A 17,446-nucleotide genomic window follows, 5' to 3' on the forward strand; every position below is an offset into this window, starting at 1 on the left:
CTAACAGACTGAGCTTTAGGCAAGTTTGCAGTATCATTGTCTTGCAGTAACAATATGCAAATGTCTGTACACACAGGTTCTTGAAGAGAGAATGAAACTAGAGTGCAAGTGTCATGGAGTTTCAGGTTCCTGTACAACTAAGACCTGCTGGACCACACTTCCTAAATTCAGGGAGATTGGATATATTTTGAAAGAGAAATACAATGCTGCAGTGCAAGTGGAGGTGGTACGAGCCAGTAGACTAAGACAGCCAACCTTCCTGAAGATCAAGCAGATTAAGAGTTACCAGAAACCCATGGAAACAGATTTAGTGTATATTGAGAAGTCACCCAACTACTGTGAGGAAGATGCTTCCACGGGGAGTGTCGGTACCCAGGGACGACTCTGCAACCGTACCTCACCCAATGCGGATGGGTGTGACATGATGTGCTGTGGAAGAGGGTACAACACACACCAGTACACCAAGGTGTGGCAATGTAATTGCAAATTCCACTGGTGCTGCTTTGTGAAGTGCAACACGTGTAGTGAGCGGACAGAGGTGTTCACCTGCAAATAATGGCATCATGTGCAAACAAACAGAACCAATCACCATGAGTGAAGAAAGTGGAGTACAACCAACGACGACAGCATCGTTTTGCACATCTAACCTTCTTCGGGAAAAAAACCCCAAACACCACCAGGACAACCACTCCCTCCCCACTACTTACACTTCAAAGGATGGTGCATTTTTGCTGGCTGGCTGTTGTAACTGCTTTGGAAACAAGGGCAACAGGATTAAGGTGATGTTGACAACCACATGAAACTTTTTTGTTTAAACTACAATCTGGGTGTTGCAGATTTTCTTGTGCTTTAAGTTATACATATCAGAGAAGCGGATCGCATTGCAGCTCCCATGAAATTTAAAAGAAAAAGACTCTTTCCCCTGTTTTACAACAACAAAACCACCGAGCCCTGTGCAAATAAAGACTGTTTTTTTGGGGTTTTTTTTTGTTTTTTTTTTTTTAAGTAAATGGAATCTTCACTGACTAGAACACAGCAGACTTGCTGCAAAATCCTAAATCTCTATGAAAGCAGGTAAAGAGAAAACAACTGGTAGGGAGACAAAATCTATGGCGGAAATACTCCACTATCAGTTTGGAAAAAAATAATGTTCACAAAATTACATCAGCTGCCAGTGACACTGGAACTCTTTGAATGAACATTAAAAATAATTATTTATGTTTTTAATAGTATCAAAAAATTCTAAGCACTAACGGGTAGCTATGTCTTAATTCTGTACTAAATGTAAACTTATTGGAACTCTGACTTTATGACTTTTGTATTTGGTTCTCCCTAAGTTCTTCAATGCTACTGATCTGTTGTCACTCCACTATTAGAGTTCAATTACTGTAGGCCTTAAGCAATTACCAGAATTGAGCAGAAAGATCATGCGAAACTGTGGTTACAAATGCTTGATAAAGACTTTTCCCACTTGCCTCCTGATTAAGAATGACTCTTTTTAGACTCAGGCTTGAGGCATGGAGCACCTGCTCTCAGCTCCTTGTAGGGAGTTTTAGGATACAAAGACATGCATCAGCAAATATCAAAGGTTTTGCTTTGCTGTTAAATGCACTGGCAGAATCTTTCAAGCATTGTGTTTTGCCTTTCCTGGTTGAAAGTTAATATTACCAGTAGTTTTAAATAACTTATGCTCAGTATGAACTGAGAAGTTAATAAAAATATGGTAGCTGAGCTCTAGGTTGTTGCAACCTGTGAGCTCTGATGGCTTCATGAACATGAGAAAGGTAAAATATGGGTTAGTCTGTGTTGTCATTATTCTAAGGTTGGAAATAATGTACCCCTTGGTAAACACATGAATGTTAAGGAAGAAGCTGACTTTTTACACCAGCACTCAATTCTACTTTACACACCCTTTCCCTATGAGAGATTTAAAGAAAGTCCTCAGATATTTTACTACTGTAAAATCGAGTGTTTGTAAACCCAAGAGCCAGATATGCCCACTTACAACACAGTGCATTTAAGCACATAAATATTTGCTTGTAGCAAGGGTCCCTACCTGATTTTCTGAAAACTGGGATTAAAAATTTCCTAACATCTGCATATCTGCATTTCTAGAATTTGTTTCATTTTATCACTTTTATTTAGGGGCTGCACAGCCATGAGCCCTCCCCACCTGATGTGGGAGCACTTGCCACATCACACAGTGCCCTTGGGGCAAGGGGCCAGTGGAGTTACTGCTCCACCAGCTCCCATGCTGGATATGTGAATGAGCCAGGATTACCTCCATATTTTATGGGCCTGCATTATCAAAGGTAACTAAATACTTGGGGACCTTCACTGAGACACTCATGAAAAGACCTGCCTTTCTGACCCCAAGCACTTACCCTCTGAAAATCAGAGCCCTTTGATGAGCCTGCCATGGAGCAATCCAAAGTTGAAAAGCTCATTTTTTATATTGTTGCTGTTGGTTTCTAAATGCCAACCATGATGTGAACAACCCCATAGAAGTCAACAGGGGCCCCCCAAACTGCTAGAGTCACTCCATATAATTTAAAGTCCCTTTGATTCATGGGTATTGTTGTTGAATAATAGTGATATACTGTACTTTCACTACATTCTTGACAGGAAGCAAATAAAGCTCCCAAGCACAGTAATGCACAGTCTTATGGTACTAGATACTGTAAATATATTAGAATAGTATTTGTTAAGTACAATTGAGGAATCCAATTAAGTTATATTATTGTATATCGTTTAAATGTCTATAGAGTATTTTAAATTATTGTGAACTACACTGCGTTTAAAAAAAAAGGTTATATATTATAACATCAACCACTCTGAAAAGTGGACCAAAGTGACACTTTCTTTTTTTTACATACCCCTATTTCAAATAGCTTTGTCAGCTACTGAAACACCACGGTAATAGTCCTATGACTGGATTAGCTGTCTAGAATATAATGTTTCAGAGCACCCTATAAAATTTTTGTTTGTGTGGGTACTGTATGGCACAAAGCAGGGAATGACCATGGGAATGCATGGACTTGGAACTTTGTCCCAGGAAAATACAGGTTTGGTCAGAAAACTCCATTACCACTAATGTACTGAAACATCCCCCCCAAAATGGCAACTTTTTAATGAAGGTGTCTATGAACAGAAGTGGGTTACACACAACTTTTATTTTAAAAAGATGTAGTTTGATGTCAAAGAACTGTGACAATACAGGTTTCAATGCAACCAGCAACACAACATGGTTTAACCACACCTTAGCCATGACAAAACTCATAATACTGTATGTTACTAAAGAATTTAAGAGCAAAGATCAATTTGTTTACTATGTTAATGTTTTATGGCAAGCAGAAAACAAAAGATAAAATGTGTGTCCATTAAAACTTACTTTTTTCCCCTTCTAGTTCCCGTTTTGTTTGTTGTTCATTTAGAAAAAAGAAAGAAAACATCAAGACCTTATGCAAAAGCCATTTGTGTGAAGGCTTCTCTGGAAGACAAATGATAGGCAGATTTCAAGTCCAAAGTACTTTTTGTGTTTTGTGAGAAATAATAGTGAACTTGCCTGTGTTTGGTATCACAGTCCAAAGTTAGCTACCTACACCAGTAGTATCAGAGAAACTGGCACAAGCACCACCAACCTTGCTGTTACCAGAGACTTTGGCTGGCTCAAATGAGAAAAATATAAATGTTTTGTGACATAAAATGTGGCATCAGACACCAAAATGGTTCTTGACCATGAACCTCACATAAGAGATTAGTGAACAGAGATGTAGAGGAGCAGCTTGAAGACCCTGACTTCAGCACTTGCACATGTTCCAGTTCACTCAATCAAGTTATGGACACATCTGAAAACCCTACCTGAATCTGTATCTGAAATATTTTACAGCATTTACCTTGATCAGAATAGTAGCAACCTCTTTGATACTGAGAATAGTGTCTTCCTATAGGAAATCTAAAGAAAATGTACAACCTTTGTTGTATTTGCCTCTCAGGGAAGATATCCAACTATAGATAAAGATATAGCCAAATTCCACATGAACTAAGTCCAAAATAACTTCATTAAAATGAACTGAGTTGGCCTGGGTTTATAGCAGCATAAGTATGTACAGCATTTAATCTATGAATGCCAAAGAAAACACTACACCTTCTTTCTAATTACATCATGGGAAACTTGTTAATAGAGCTGAAGAATTTTTTACAGCAAACGGTAATATTACATTTGTTTCTACGATGACATCTGGAAAATAGATGAAACTCATCAAGGGTTTGCAAATCTTTTAACAAACCTAAAGCATGTTGCAAGTAGGTCACTTAAAGTTTTAAACATATTTCCATGGGTTTCTTTCTTTTTTTAAGGTCAAAACCCCAAAGTGATACTGAACATAACAAATCAACACCTTCCCTTGTACCATGGTTCCCATGCAAATAGTGCATATGCCTTTCACTATTGAAGGCACAACTGATGTTCAACAGAAAATGCTTTCTATAAAGCTACAGATAATTTGCATTCATAGTGATTTTCATAACTGGACAGAATGACTGCACGTTTCCTTTCCAATCCTCCAGACCTTTTGTTTCAAGGCAGTTCCTACAGCAAAGGCGGTACAGTAAGTGGTAAAGACCCAATATTCTTCTCTCTGAGTGACTGCCACAATGAGATGCAGGATATACACAGCTAAAACCATGTATAAGGGAAAAAAAATCAAAGTTGGAAAGGCAGAGGAATTTGTAAGCAATTTCAGTTTGTGACACTGTGATATTGTAAGAAGCCTCATGCACACAAAACAGTGTTGTAGGCTGAACCCACTAAAGTTTTTCCCCTCAAATCCAAAGTTCCCATCTGCACCTCTGCACATTGTGACTGTTTCATTGGAGAACAAACATACCCAATGGATGGCAAGTATTTGGTGTTATACTTGCTATTAGAAAATTGTAGGGGATCATTATCTGACAGGGGACATGAAGCTGCAAATCTAAAATCTGCATCTAATTTTTTAAATAAAGATCCAGTGTGTTTTTCCTCTGCATATTCTTGCAGTACAGATGCATGTGCTTTAAAAGACTTGTTTGGTGAAGAATGAAGATGTCAGTTTACACACAATACGTGGTTGTTGTTTGTATGGTGTTGCACAGAGCACTGAAGCAGAGGGAATAATATTGCTGTAAACTCAAAATCCTTAGTTGTGCTATTTTACTGAAAGCAATACACTAGATATTACCTATTTGGACACCCTAGTGTGATTCCATTTCATAGGATGATCCTTTCCGTAAGTTGGTACTATGAAAGGCCAAAAAATTTGGAACAATAAATTGCCAGGTCCTCTCATTCATGCTATAAACAGACCATACATTCAATACAGAACCAGCTTAATGACAATTAAACTTGTTCATAGGTATTGAAAACAACACATTTGTTTCATAGGTGATCCCAAACATGCGACACTGCAACAGACATTGGAAGTATTTTCATTGAAAGCCAGCTATATGATTAGCCTCTGCCTTCATTTGTCCAGAGATGTAGAGGAAAGCCAGCATTTTAGATCCCATACAACTAAAAGGAATTCCCAAGGAGATTACAAGATTTTGATCTTATTGTTTGATTCCTGTGGCTGAGAATGAAAAGGAGCATTCCCTCAATCTTTGGGTAAAAAGAAACCCAAAGGCATTTTGAAGACTATTCACACCACTCAACTTAAAGGACTAAAAGACGGGCTAAGTGGGCTGACAGCCTCCCTGGACTTCCTCAATAGGGAAAGCAAACTTGCTCTGGGGGAGGCGTTAGCTCAGCTCTGACAGAACCTCTTTTCCTTCTCAACTGGAGAAAACCCCAGGGAGACACACCGGATAATTTATCCACTGAAATTAAGTACCAAAAATCGTGTCATGTGAATGAACTCCCACTTCCCCTCTACCATTTGCCTCAGCTGTTCTTGGGCACTAATTATATTTTCCTTAGTTGGTTGGGGTTTTTTTTTCCTTTTTTTTTTTAACTGCAAGCTCTATTATTTTATGTGTTGTGGAATAGATACTCCATTATGTCAGTGAAATTGGCTTTGCTTTTCCTTTTTACTGCCACCCTGTTCTCGTCTCTTCCAACTGATCTCCAACTCCTGATTTTATGCATGAACTATTTCCCCACAGAAATTATTTCAAAGAGAATTCTAAAAAGCCAGACTATTATCCTGTGATTTGATGAAGCAGTTTCCTACAAAGCAGCTTATTTATGATTTTGACTTCCTCTTAACATATGCGCTGTGCAGAGAAATCTAATCCAAAGGGTGGTTGTTTAATACTATTATGATACTGGTTGTGAAGGATCCTAATGGGTGTGCATTGCAATGCTCCCTTGGTTATTTCATTGGAGTGCATCCAGGCTGCTGTTCAGCTCATCAGGCTACACCGAAAGGCTCTTGCAGCAGCTGAATTCCAATTACCTGCATGGATTGCACCCTGCCATTAAAGCTGAGTTCAGCCTCCAGGTTAGGCTTGCTAAAAAGGCAGTGAAATTTAAGAATCACATATTTTGTGTAGTGCTAGCCATCACACAGAATATAGTTACTTGTCTCAACACCTTTCTGAGGTATTATCTGCTTTAAAGATAAAGAAATATATACTTAGCAGTACTCATAAGAATTAGCATATCGAGAGAGAAGAAAAAAAGGCACTCTTCAAATTGCATAATATATCCCAAATAAAAAGGCTAAACTGCACACTTATCACACATGCATTTCCACACACATGTAAAAATATATGTATATATATTTTAAAAAATATATGTGTGGGCATATCTGAAAAATACACATTCAGATATTCAGAGCAATTTCTTTCCTCAATTTTTCCCTTTTCAAAGAGAGTGGATTTTGTGGCCTCTTACCGAAACAGAGGGATACAAATTTTCCACGTTTCCTTCCAGACATACTGTGTCAGCAGCACCATAATAACACCTGATAGTGCTTCCTTCTTTCATTTGTAGGGCTTTTTGTTTGTAGGTCTCTAAGAACAGAAGAAAAGTTCTCATTTTGCAATGAGAGAAAGTAGAGATGTGTGAAACCTTTTTCCTCCTTCACCTAGTCAGGAACAGGAGGCAGCCTAATTTAAATCTAAATCACTTGCCAAAGGACCTAGTTAAAAAAAGTCAAGAGTTAGGGCCACAACTCAGATGTTCTGGCTTTTGGTCTGGGGTTTTCATTACTAGCCCTGCCCACCCTGGTTACTACAATGCATGGGAGTGTTAGTTGTAATGAATATACGTTTATTGGCAAGCACCTCACAAACTTTCTTCCTTATCTCTCTCTTTAAAAGATAAGCTACTTAATATTTGCCCCTGGCTGGTATCAACAAATGTGTCATGATATGCACTTACTTTGCACCCATGTTAACCTTTTGAGCAGACGCAGCACTTTCAGTCAGAAAATCATCACCAGTATGCTCTGTTCCTACATTTACAGTAATGAGTCAGATAAATGCTTTCTGTTTTTAAAAGGGTAGAAGCAATGCAGCAGGACAGGTTTGTCCACCCACTGCATTTTGTTCCAGCAATTCTGGCACAGAGCTGCATCTGGGATCAAATAGTCTTAGGAAGCCAACATGCCAAGCTTGAACAGCAGACTAATGTAAATATATAATGGCGTGGGAAAAAATCTTTTGTTTGTTAATATTAAGTGATACAGAATATCTGTTGTTCAGGACAAGGAACCGGAGAACTGTTGGATTATGTTCAGCAATACCCAGCTGTCTTTCTTTTTTTTTTCCTGGTGCATAGGTTGCTTTCCTCTCTGTGCATTTGTATGTGTGCATACATGCAGAGGGACTTGGGAAGCGCTTAACTAAGTCAGTGCATTAATAAACTTTTAATTCCATGGACAAAAGAGGGGGGTGGAAAAAAATAACAGCATTTAGTGGGAATCTAAGAAAGAAATACCTGGAGATGAGTTGCAGCAGCATGGTAAGAAAATATGTGCTTTGGAAGTTTCAGCTGACTACCTAATCCAAACCACTCCTGGAGGAAGGAGAAGGAATGAGGAAGTCAGTTTGCGGTCACCAGCTTCTCTGCCTGTGATATCCAGTACATAATTACTACAGGGCTACAGTTCAGCCAGCTTTTGACAAATGAACTACCAAGAGTTTTCTCTGCATGTTTTCTATTCAAGTGTGTTTAGTCATAAATACTTGGTTCTAATGGTATTTTCTTAGTCAAACAGAGCCACTCCTAAGCATTGATAATACATTTTATTCTTGGTATAAGCCTCTGAACAAGATTCTTTTATTCTGGTTGAAGGTCCTTTTACAGAAGTGGAATATCCTGGATTTTTTCCACCCACCCTGATTCTGACTACTTATACCCCTAGTGCTCTTCATCTCCAGATGCTTTGCAACAGTCCATATATTCTGCACTGAAAAGTTTCCATGAAATAGAAATAGTCTGTGTGATAGCCAACTAGATTATCAAATTTATTTTATAAGAGGAAAAAGTAATAGCAAAAGGACACCGGCATCAGGTGAGGACACCAGATTGCCTAGTTCCCACTGACTTTACTCATACTCAGATTCTCTAGTCTTCAGGTTCATGAAACAGAAACTCCTGAGTGAATGTAATGCTCCCATTAGCTCATCTAGAGGCATCTCCATTTTAAAGGTCCCTGTAAATACCAAATTTCACTCCCAAAGATGTGAAGTAGGAAGCAATGAGCCGTAAGCAATCCCTGGTAGTGCTACCCTATGATTTGACTGTATTTGAAAACTTAATGCTGAAATGATAATTAGGAATTAATGAACCATTTTCATATGTTTTTGACTCTGTATGAGCAGTTCATGTATATGTAAAACCCATCTAGTGAAAGTACCAGCACTGACAATTTTTACTTTCAGGTACTCCTAAAATGTTCTCCTATCCCTAGCTGCTCACCAGCAAAGAGAACACATAGAAATCTTTTTTAAAAACTCCAAAACCAAAACCCAGTCGAATAGATGTTTTTCCAAGGACTTGCATTTGCTCTCCTTTAAAAACATTACCCACAGTTTTCTGTTTAAAACCTTTTGCATTCAAGAGATGCCTCTTTTCCCTAGATGGGTTCACTTAAGCTTCTTTCTCTACTTCAGCTTTTTAGTTAGCTACACTCCCTCACAATCTGATGCCTGTTCAAATGTCTACTCAAGCTGAGACAGATCCAAAAAGTGCTTGTAGAGGGTGTTGGCCACAGTCCTGAAAGCCTTTCTGCTGGCACTTCAGAGCAGTGAAGTGTTTGCCTGCTTCCATCGTCTCCAGCTGAAAGAGGAGGGAACTGAGCTTACCCTTCAACCGTGAATGACTGTAAGGTAAGATGCATCAATTCAAGGAGCAGTAAATCAAATCAGACTCTACTCAAGCTCCTGGCCTGAAACTCGCCAAAGGTGGTGGTTTTCACCAAAACTTGAGGATGCTGTGACCTAAATGAGAGGGTTTTCTAAGTCCAGCTTCAGAAGTTATTAAATCCTTCTGACTATTGAACACCTCATCCTAAATATACTATTTCATTTCTGAAAATTTTGAAACATGTTTTGTTTAAGAGCTTTGTGTTTAGCACAATTCCCATATTTTACCACCCTTCAGTAATTCAGCTATTGAAAATAGACCTCTCAACAAGGGATTTTCAGGATTAAACTGATAACATAGCTCACACACTCAACAGAAGCACCAGGAAGAATAAAAAGCCAAACAAACCATAAAAGCAGTCCCATAAAGATGAAAAAATTGAAAGAACTGAAACAATGAAGTCTGTGACAAACCATAATTTTGGCACATATCCCTATTCAGTATATAATAGTAACAGTTACGAGCCTGGCATGGTTGCATACACCCATATTCATGAATTGTTTTTTGGGGTTCACTTTTGTGTGCATGTTTGTGACGGAAAAATAATTTTACCCCTACCTTATGGAGTATGTTATCTTTTTGATCATGTCTGTTCAAATAATGCCCATAAACTTTCTTTCCTCCTACCTCAGGTAAAAAACCTGACCATGTGATCATGATGGAGTTTTGTACTTCAGTTGCAAAAGAAGACAGCTCCTTCTTTTTCTTCTCTCTAAGCCTTCTCAGATGTACACTATATATTATAACATGTCACTTCCAGTTTCAGACATCTGAAACAAACAAATCTGGAATATACCGTCATCTTCTTCTCAGATGAATATGTAAAGCCCAAAGGCGTTAAGAGCAATTCTGTACAACAGTGGAAATATAAAAAAAAAAAGAACAAAACTACACAGAAAAAATATGAGGTTACTGAGTGGACTTAAGATCTCATTTCTGAAATACTGCCCAATGGCTAGTTAGTTTCTCTTTTTTCTTCATCCAGAAAACCTTCATAAAACTCAATCCTAAGGTCAGGTGTAACAGCGGACGTGTCAGGGAGACCAAATCAAACCTGGGAAGCCAGGGAGCATACTCCAGGTGTAGCAGTGCACAGACTTAGCAGGCTTTTTAACTTCATCACAGCCAATTTCAAAACACAGTTATACTTGTATCATTCATCATACCATAGGCAATTTATGTCTGGAGTTATTTTCAGCCATGAAAAGTACTTGACTTCACCACACCATTGGGCAGTGACTACTTCTGCATCCTCCGGGGGAGGAAAGGGCAGAAGGCAAATCTCCAGAACTTAACTTTGAGAGCTACAGACAAACAACTGGAAAATAAGCACTCTGGCACTGGTGTGCTCATTTCTCCTTATCAGGTCACCAGCTCAGGAGAACACTTGGGGGCAAGCAATGGAGAAATTATTTGAGATGCGGTTGGTGCTGAAGCACATTCTCAGGTGACACTGGTCTCTACTGAATCCTACAATATTTAGCCGCTTTTATTTGGAAAGCCTGGTGTCGTAGTTGATTTCCTGGTGCTTCATCAAAAGCCATCGGTGTCTTTCTTTCCAAGACCAGCAACAAACCTGTGCAAAATAAATGCACTGCTGTGAGAGTGTGCTGTTACACATCTTCAGCATGGGTTGCGGAGTCACTCGAAGTGTGGATGAGACAAACAAACAACACCCCCCCCCCCCCCACCCCTCCCTTTTTAGGACAAATATTCCATTTGTGTCATTTTGGCGATGGCATGTGTCAGGAAATCAAAGGCAGATCCCATCCATTCAGGGGACTGGACTGGGATTGCTGCCCTGGGTAGGCTGCTCTGCAACTAGCAAACAGCCATGGCATGGACCGAGGAGCCAGAGAGGCATAAGCCCAACCTTCAGCACACCTCATTGCCTTGCTTGCAGCTCATGCTGAGGAGATCATGTTTGCATACTCAGGGCATGAATAAAGGCGAAATTTTCCAAACTATTTTAATGTAAATACAGGGGCGTCCACAGCTAACCAGCATGGCAGTTTGACTGGGATGACTGCCAAGGAACAAATTTAATGCAATGTATTTCATTTACTCCCAAACAATGGGTAAATGGCACTCTTTTGCTGTTTAAATGGCATACCCACCGCTGTCTACGTGTCTGCCCACAGGTGTTATGCAGTACGAACACTTACCGTCTGTTAACATAAATTTGTTCACTTGTGTTTGCTTCCCTCTTCCAGCCTGGCTGCTAAGCCTATCAAAGGTCCCAAGCTAAACAAGTACAAACACCACTCGCAAAGTGTGTAGGCAGCAATTAAAGCACACCGAGGTAGGGTGCAGCGTTTTAATCATGCTGGCTGATGGCCAAGGAACTGCAGAAGTGAACCGTGCTTCCCCAGCCATGGAGGAGGAAGGAGGAGGAATCCCCTTTGTGCCTCTAACGTGTTGCTATCTACACTACTCCTTCACTTCAGAGCTGCACCCTTGTCCGCACCTTTTTACCTGCTGGTGGATATTCATGTGCCTATGCTTAAAATGTCCCTTCACCGCAGCTATTTTTGCAACCATATTAAATAGGAGTAATAGCCCAATTTTTCCCCTGACAATTATTTGTGACTAGCAAACAAGCTGCTATCGAAGTGAACATACTACCTTATTTGAGCAAATGCTGACAGGTCTTTTTTAGTTTTGCAATGAAAATTCACTGCCAAAACAAAAACATAGAACGTATTGTGCTATTACACAATAACAGGGGAAAAAGTAATTTTAAATCATGGAACTAAGATATTTTGTCAATTTACAGGATTAAAAATGAACATGCACAGAAACTATTCGCTGAATTGTAACCTTAATGTTTATTACCTTCTGGGACAAACCCCCAGTAGACTAATTACGATGGGCAGAAAAAAACCTGCTAATTCTATAAGGTTTTCTTTCTAGTACGTGCATACATTAAGATAAGGAGATAAATTCAGCTTATGTAGTTTTTCCTTTGGATATAAGTGTGGACTTTCAGCTTTCTGCTTGCTGTTTGATTGCTGTGAAATAACTAGAAGTGCATCCTGGATATTAGCATACAAACAGTATGCATAATTCAGTCTAAACGAAATTGTTTATAAACATCAAAACATTATTTATAGCTCTCTCTCATACACACACATCACCATGGAAACAAGGTAATTGCTATACTATTAGGATGCAATTTCTCTGTGCAGTGAGGGAGAATGGCAATTTATCTGCATCTGGGTGGTTTCACGTTACTGTTTGTGGTCACAGATCTCCCCTCCAAAGCTTCTTTGGGATGTGAAATTAGTTTTGATTACTGAAGAAAAGATTAGATCAATATAAGAGTGAGACGATTTGAAACAGAAGAGCACATGTGAAAACACTGCAATTATTGCACAAGAGTGACGTGAGCTATTCAGTGATGGGGATTCAAAGACAAACCGAGGAATTTCAAGCCCAGTCGAAGGTCACTGTAGGCCAGCGTTTCCCATCTCGCCTTTGCTGATGGTCAGTGGTTGCTGCCATCTGCTTGCCAGCCTAAATGAAGTAGTACTGATTACAGATTCAAAAGGTAAAAAAAGGCATGAAGAGATATCCTTGTTTATAATCTTTCTAGTAAGCTCAGGGATTGAATGGACCAGAGATATTTTTTTTCCTCTTGAAATAAAACAGAGTATACACAGTACCAATATTTAAAGATAATCAGAGCTTTCTTAGAAGAATATAGGAGCAGAGTTTCTAAAGGACAGATATGCCTGCATATAGAGATAGGCATCTACTGAGATTTTTTAACAATATAAGAATGCAAGGTGCCAAGACCACTGCTTCCCATCTTGCACTTGAAATGGAAGCTGTGGTGCAAAGAAACATATTTTTAGCCTTAATAATGCTAATGGCAAGATTGTCACACTTTGCAAGAACAGCTCCCTACTTGATCATCCCTGCATAACAAGAGCACTTTAAGAGAGCTAACAGAAAATGGATGATAATTCATCACACCATCATATCATTTATGTTTCGACACAAGAAAACATAATCAATTTCTCAGCTGAAATTATCAGTCCTCTCAACCAAAACATTCCTGGATGAGCTGACAGAATCTTTGTAATTTTGATGAAAGATTCACACCAAGGCTAATTTTGCAATATTACTGCAGGCAAAACTCCCAGAGATGTTAAGTCAGACTCACAAGGCTACTCCAAAAAGATTGCATATAGAAAGTCCCATTAATGCATGAATTGAGTTTATTCCCCAGTTAGATTTCCTAGGAACTGACCTGCATTCTGTCTCATTAAAAAGTGCTCCTGAATTCAGAATGGAAGATTCCTTTGTGCAATCTGTCTAATAACAGTGAAACCAGAATGGCTTCTGTATTTCTGACAGAGGCTCTTTCTCAAAAGGAGAAAAAAAGAGTCTTCTCTCTCCTTGCAGATGTAAATGCTGAAAAGTACTTTGGGAGCCTTTAGAATAAAAACCTCTGCTCAAGTAAACATAGGGTATAATTATCATCATCTGTCATCTCTGCAAATCCATACATTTTATATTCCACTTAAAACAGAAGAAAAAAATCCTCGGTGGGATGTCTTCCAGCGAACCAATTTAGCTAATGAGAGTGAATATCAATGACTGCTGGCTAATCAGAATGGTATTAGCATAAATTTTACTTAATGAGGACATATTTGCCTGCTGCCAGGAGCAAAATGGTACTGAGCTAGAGTGTAAAATGCAACGGATGGGTAAGTCTCATCTGGAAGAAAAATAGCAGAGCAAATAAACAAAACTGTATCTGAGGTTACTGCTGCACTAGCGCTTTTTACACAACCTGCGATTTTAACCTCACATGAAGCTTTTCAAACTTTTTCATTATTACAGAATCTTATCCACCCTTTAGCTGTGATGAATTAAACACCCTGGGGAACAGCTTGACAAGAGATTCAATTGAACTCTTTTAACCTCATGTTGGTAGGTGGATCACCGAAGGAACTTGCTTTCTTTTGAATTTAAAGCACACAATACATGCACTCTGCTGCACAACAAAAGTATGTTTTTCCTTTGTGCATTGTGTAAGTCTCGCTTCTGAAAAATGCTCAAATATTACGCTCAGCTTCAAAACCAGCAATGTTACATTGCCCTCTGTCTGCCTGTGAGTGATCTCAGGCGGAAAATTCCCTTCGGCCACTATTGTCTTGAAGGAGTTAAGTCCCAGCAGCATCCCAGTGCTGTTGTGCACACTGTGTTTCTTCCTCTCTACACAGGCTCCATATTAGACAGTCTGAGAAGTCTTGAGGCACAATATGAAAGATTTTTGTCTATAGTAACATAAAGGGGTTAGAGTTCAATGCTCTCACAAAATATTTAATCTTGTGAAATGTTATTTGTAGTGTCATTCTTGTATATACCTGCTTTGAAATTCCTAACCTTAGATTCTTCTATGTAAAGGAATATAGGGCACAAGTGTTCTTACCTTTGATATACTATAGGATCTAACAATATTTAACTGGTGAAGTCATTTTTGTTTCCAAACCTGTGTCTCAAATATGCTTGGGAACGTGGAAACTCACAATGCCCTTATTCATGACATCAAAATCAGTTCCATGGTAACACATTGTGATGACAAAATACACAGATTGCAAGGTCACAAGTCACACTTAAGAACAGGCAGGGGAGAAATTGTTAGTTTAATGAATAACACTAGCCAATTCCAATCGGAATAAAAATAAAGAAAAAAAATAAAGTGCCTAAAGTAAACACCCTTAAATGCACTTCAGAACCATTTCATCTTAAGTAGTTCTTCAAAGGCAGAAGGCTTCCACAGCTTTCACCTCTGCGGCAAATAGAAGCCCACGTTAAAAAGAAAAACAAGACGCCGTACGCTAACGATGGCAATAGCAATGCTGTCCCTCTATATGCACAAACAGCGACTGCAGGGAAGAAGCTTTAGAAGAAAAGGAGTCATGTTAATTTCAGGCTAAATCCCCCAAAGCAACTCACTATTCTTATGCTTAGCAAAGGCTGGGTTTTCACACACAGTGACGAGCCCACTTTTGAAGCTTGCATTTCTTTGGTCTATAGCCAGGTATTTGAAATATTTCTGTCACAGAAGTCAGCAAGGGCAACTGTGGTACAGATATTTCTAATGATTTTGAAGTGATTCCTCCATTGCTTATTTACTGAACACTGTGTCACAAGAAAGCAATTCACATCTACAAGATTTTAATGTACACAGGACACCTCTGAAATTTAAGCTGCAAGGACCCTAATATATGTAGGTATGAGAAATCACTGCAACTAGATCATCACCTGCAGAAGAAGGAGAGGAAGGAAAAACACAAATGAGAACATTGCCAGCCCAGTATCCAAACAAATGCCAGACACCTCTAAGACTTTGACACTGCCATCAGATTTGCCTGTGACTTCTCAGGGTAACGACAGGAAAAATTTGGAGTACTTCAAGGAAATGAACCAGAAAACTCCGTGGTTAAGAGAATGCTCTTGCATATGGCATGTCATAGGCATTAGGTGGTTGGTCCACAAAGTTACTGTTCCCTTCTGACTCTTACATCAAAACCTTCTTTGAAATCGTAACTAAAATATATCACATACAATTTGTTTGACGTGACTGTGTCATAAAATTGGCACTGTATGTTCTCTGCTTACCACAGTCTGAAAGGTCAATGGAGAGGATAGATTTCGTTTAACCTCTTGTTTAAATACCATCTTATTTTTATTAGAAAAGATGTTATTTCTTTTTTACCATATCATGGCAGACAGCCCTATCCCAATACATCCTTATATAAACAGCGACTGAATAGCCAAAAAACAAATTGCAGCTTAAACTCTACGAGGAGAACCTCAGATTAGTTTTCTTTCCATATATCAGAGCAAACGATTTGATAGATTGGAACATTTCAAAATAGATCTGGGAGCAGCATCTTTGATTCTATTTAAATGACATAAAATCATTGGATTGTTAAAAAAAAATGAAGCATGCTTTGGTAAGACATTAACATTTTTAACATATTCTTGCACTCTGGCAGCAAAGGGGATGTTGAAGTTCCCTCTATATTAAATAAAACGGCTTGACAGTTGCATACACACTTAACCACAGGTGGGGGTTCTTCTTAATCTGGTGTCTATCATGTGATGCTTCATAAGCAAAGAATAGCAGGCCATGCTGCTTTATTCAATTGGGTTATGCTTTTACTCTTTCTTCCTGCATGTGAAAAGCATAACAGAGAACTAGCAGAGCAGAAGTAAGATGTGTTTTGTTAGTTGTCTGAAGCCCTGGGGCCCGGAACCGGATAAGTCCTGATATTATACCCTGGATTGAGCAGAATAAATCCATTTTGTTTCCTCCAAACATTTAGCCATTAAAAAAATATGAGATAGAAAAACAGACTTTGCTGTCTGCATGCCTTCTTGTAAAGCTTGTATTGTGGAAATGTCAGAATCATTAGGTCATTGGCATATATTTTGCAAGCTAATGCTTCTACTTTAATTCTCACTGGGGACTGCATGTCTGCTTTTCAAATAAAACCCAGACTGAAGAAGGTGAAGAGAGCTTAAAATGATGCTGGTAACACTCTGTGATGGCTGATAATACTTCTAGGTATGAATAATTAGGAAATATCAGCCAAGGTTGATACAACCACAGCTATTAAAGTACCAAGCCCCACAAAAGTAATTGGTAAATGTTAAAATTGCCTTGTAAATATCTGCGGCTCCTTTTAAATGCACACAGAGACACGTGACTGAATAAAGTTTTAAAATAAATACAACACAAGAAATAAATTTAATATGTGAAATTGTGCACGTAATAGAAGAAGCATGGAGGGTCGTACTTCAGAGAAGACAAGTGGATGAATTCCCCCCTGAATCACCAAAGACAGATGCAGAAGAAGTGGTTACGGAAACACAAGCCCCATTCCAAAAATAGCTACTCGCCTGTCAAAACATATATCGCTGATAAAATCTGGCATGAGTTGAAGAAAGAGGTTAATACTAGTAGACATAATAAAGCAAGTAGAAACACTCCCAGCTCACAACTGGATAAATAAGTCTTGAACTTGCAGCAGTTACTCTTCTGCCTGAATGCATACTCCCCTTTTACGA

General features: G+C 38.9%; 1 protein-coding gene across 3 annotated transcripts in view; it reads left to right on the top strand.

The window, feature by feature from the left end:
* Positions 1-3,406, top strand: part of WNT7B (Wnt family member 7B) — a 96,585-nt gene extending 93,179 nt beyond the window's left edge. For all 3 annotated transcript variants that reach the window (XM_005147987.4, XM_005147986.4, XM_031047977.2), the window contains exon 4: positions 77-3,406. In XM_005147987.4, the coding sequence (XP_005148044.1) occupies positions 77-556 (480 nt within the window). In that variant the 3' untranslated portion in view covers positions 557-3,406. The remainder of the gene's footprint in view (positions 1-76) is intronic.
* Positions 3,407-17,446: the final 14,040 nt, after the last annotated feature.

This window comes from Melopsittacus undulatus, chromosome 5, assembly GCF_012275295.1.
Source record: "Melopsittacus undulatus isolate bMelUnd1 chromosome 5, bMelUnd1.mat.Z, whole genome shotgun sequence".
NCBI lineage: Eukaryota > Metazoa > Chordata > Aves > Psittaciformes > Psittaculidae > Melopsittacus > Melopsittacus undulatus.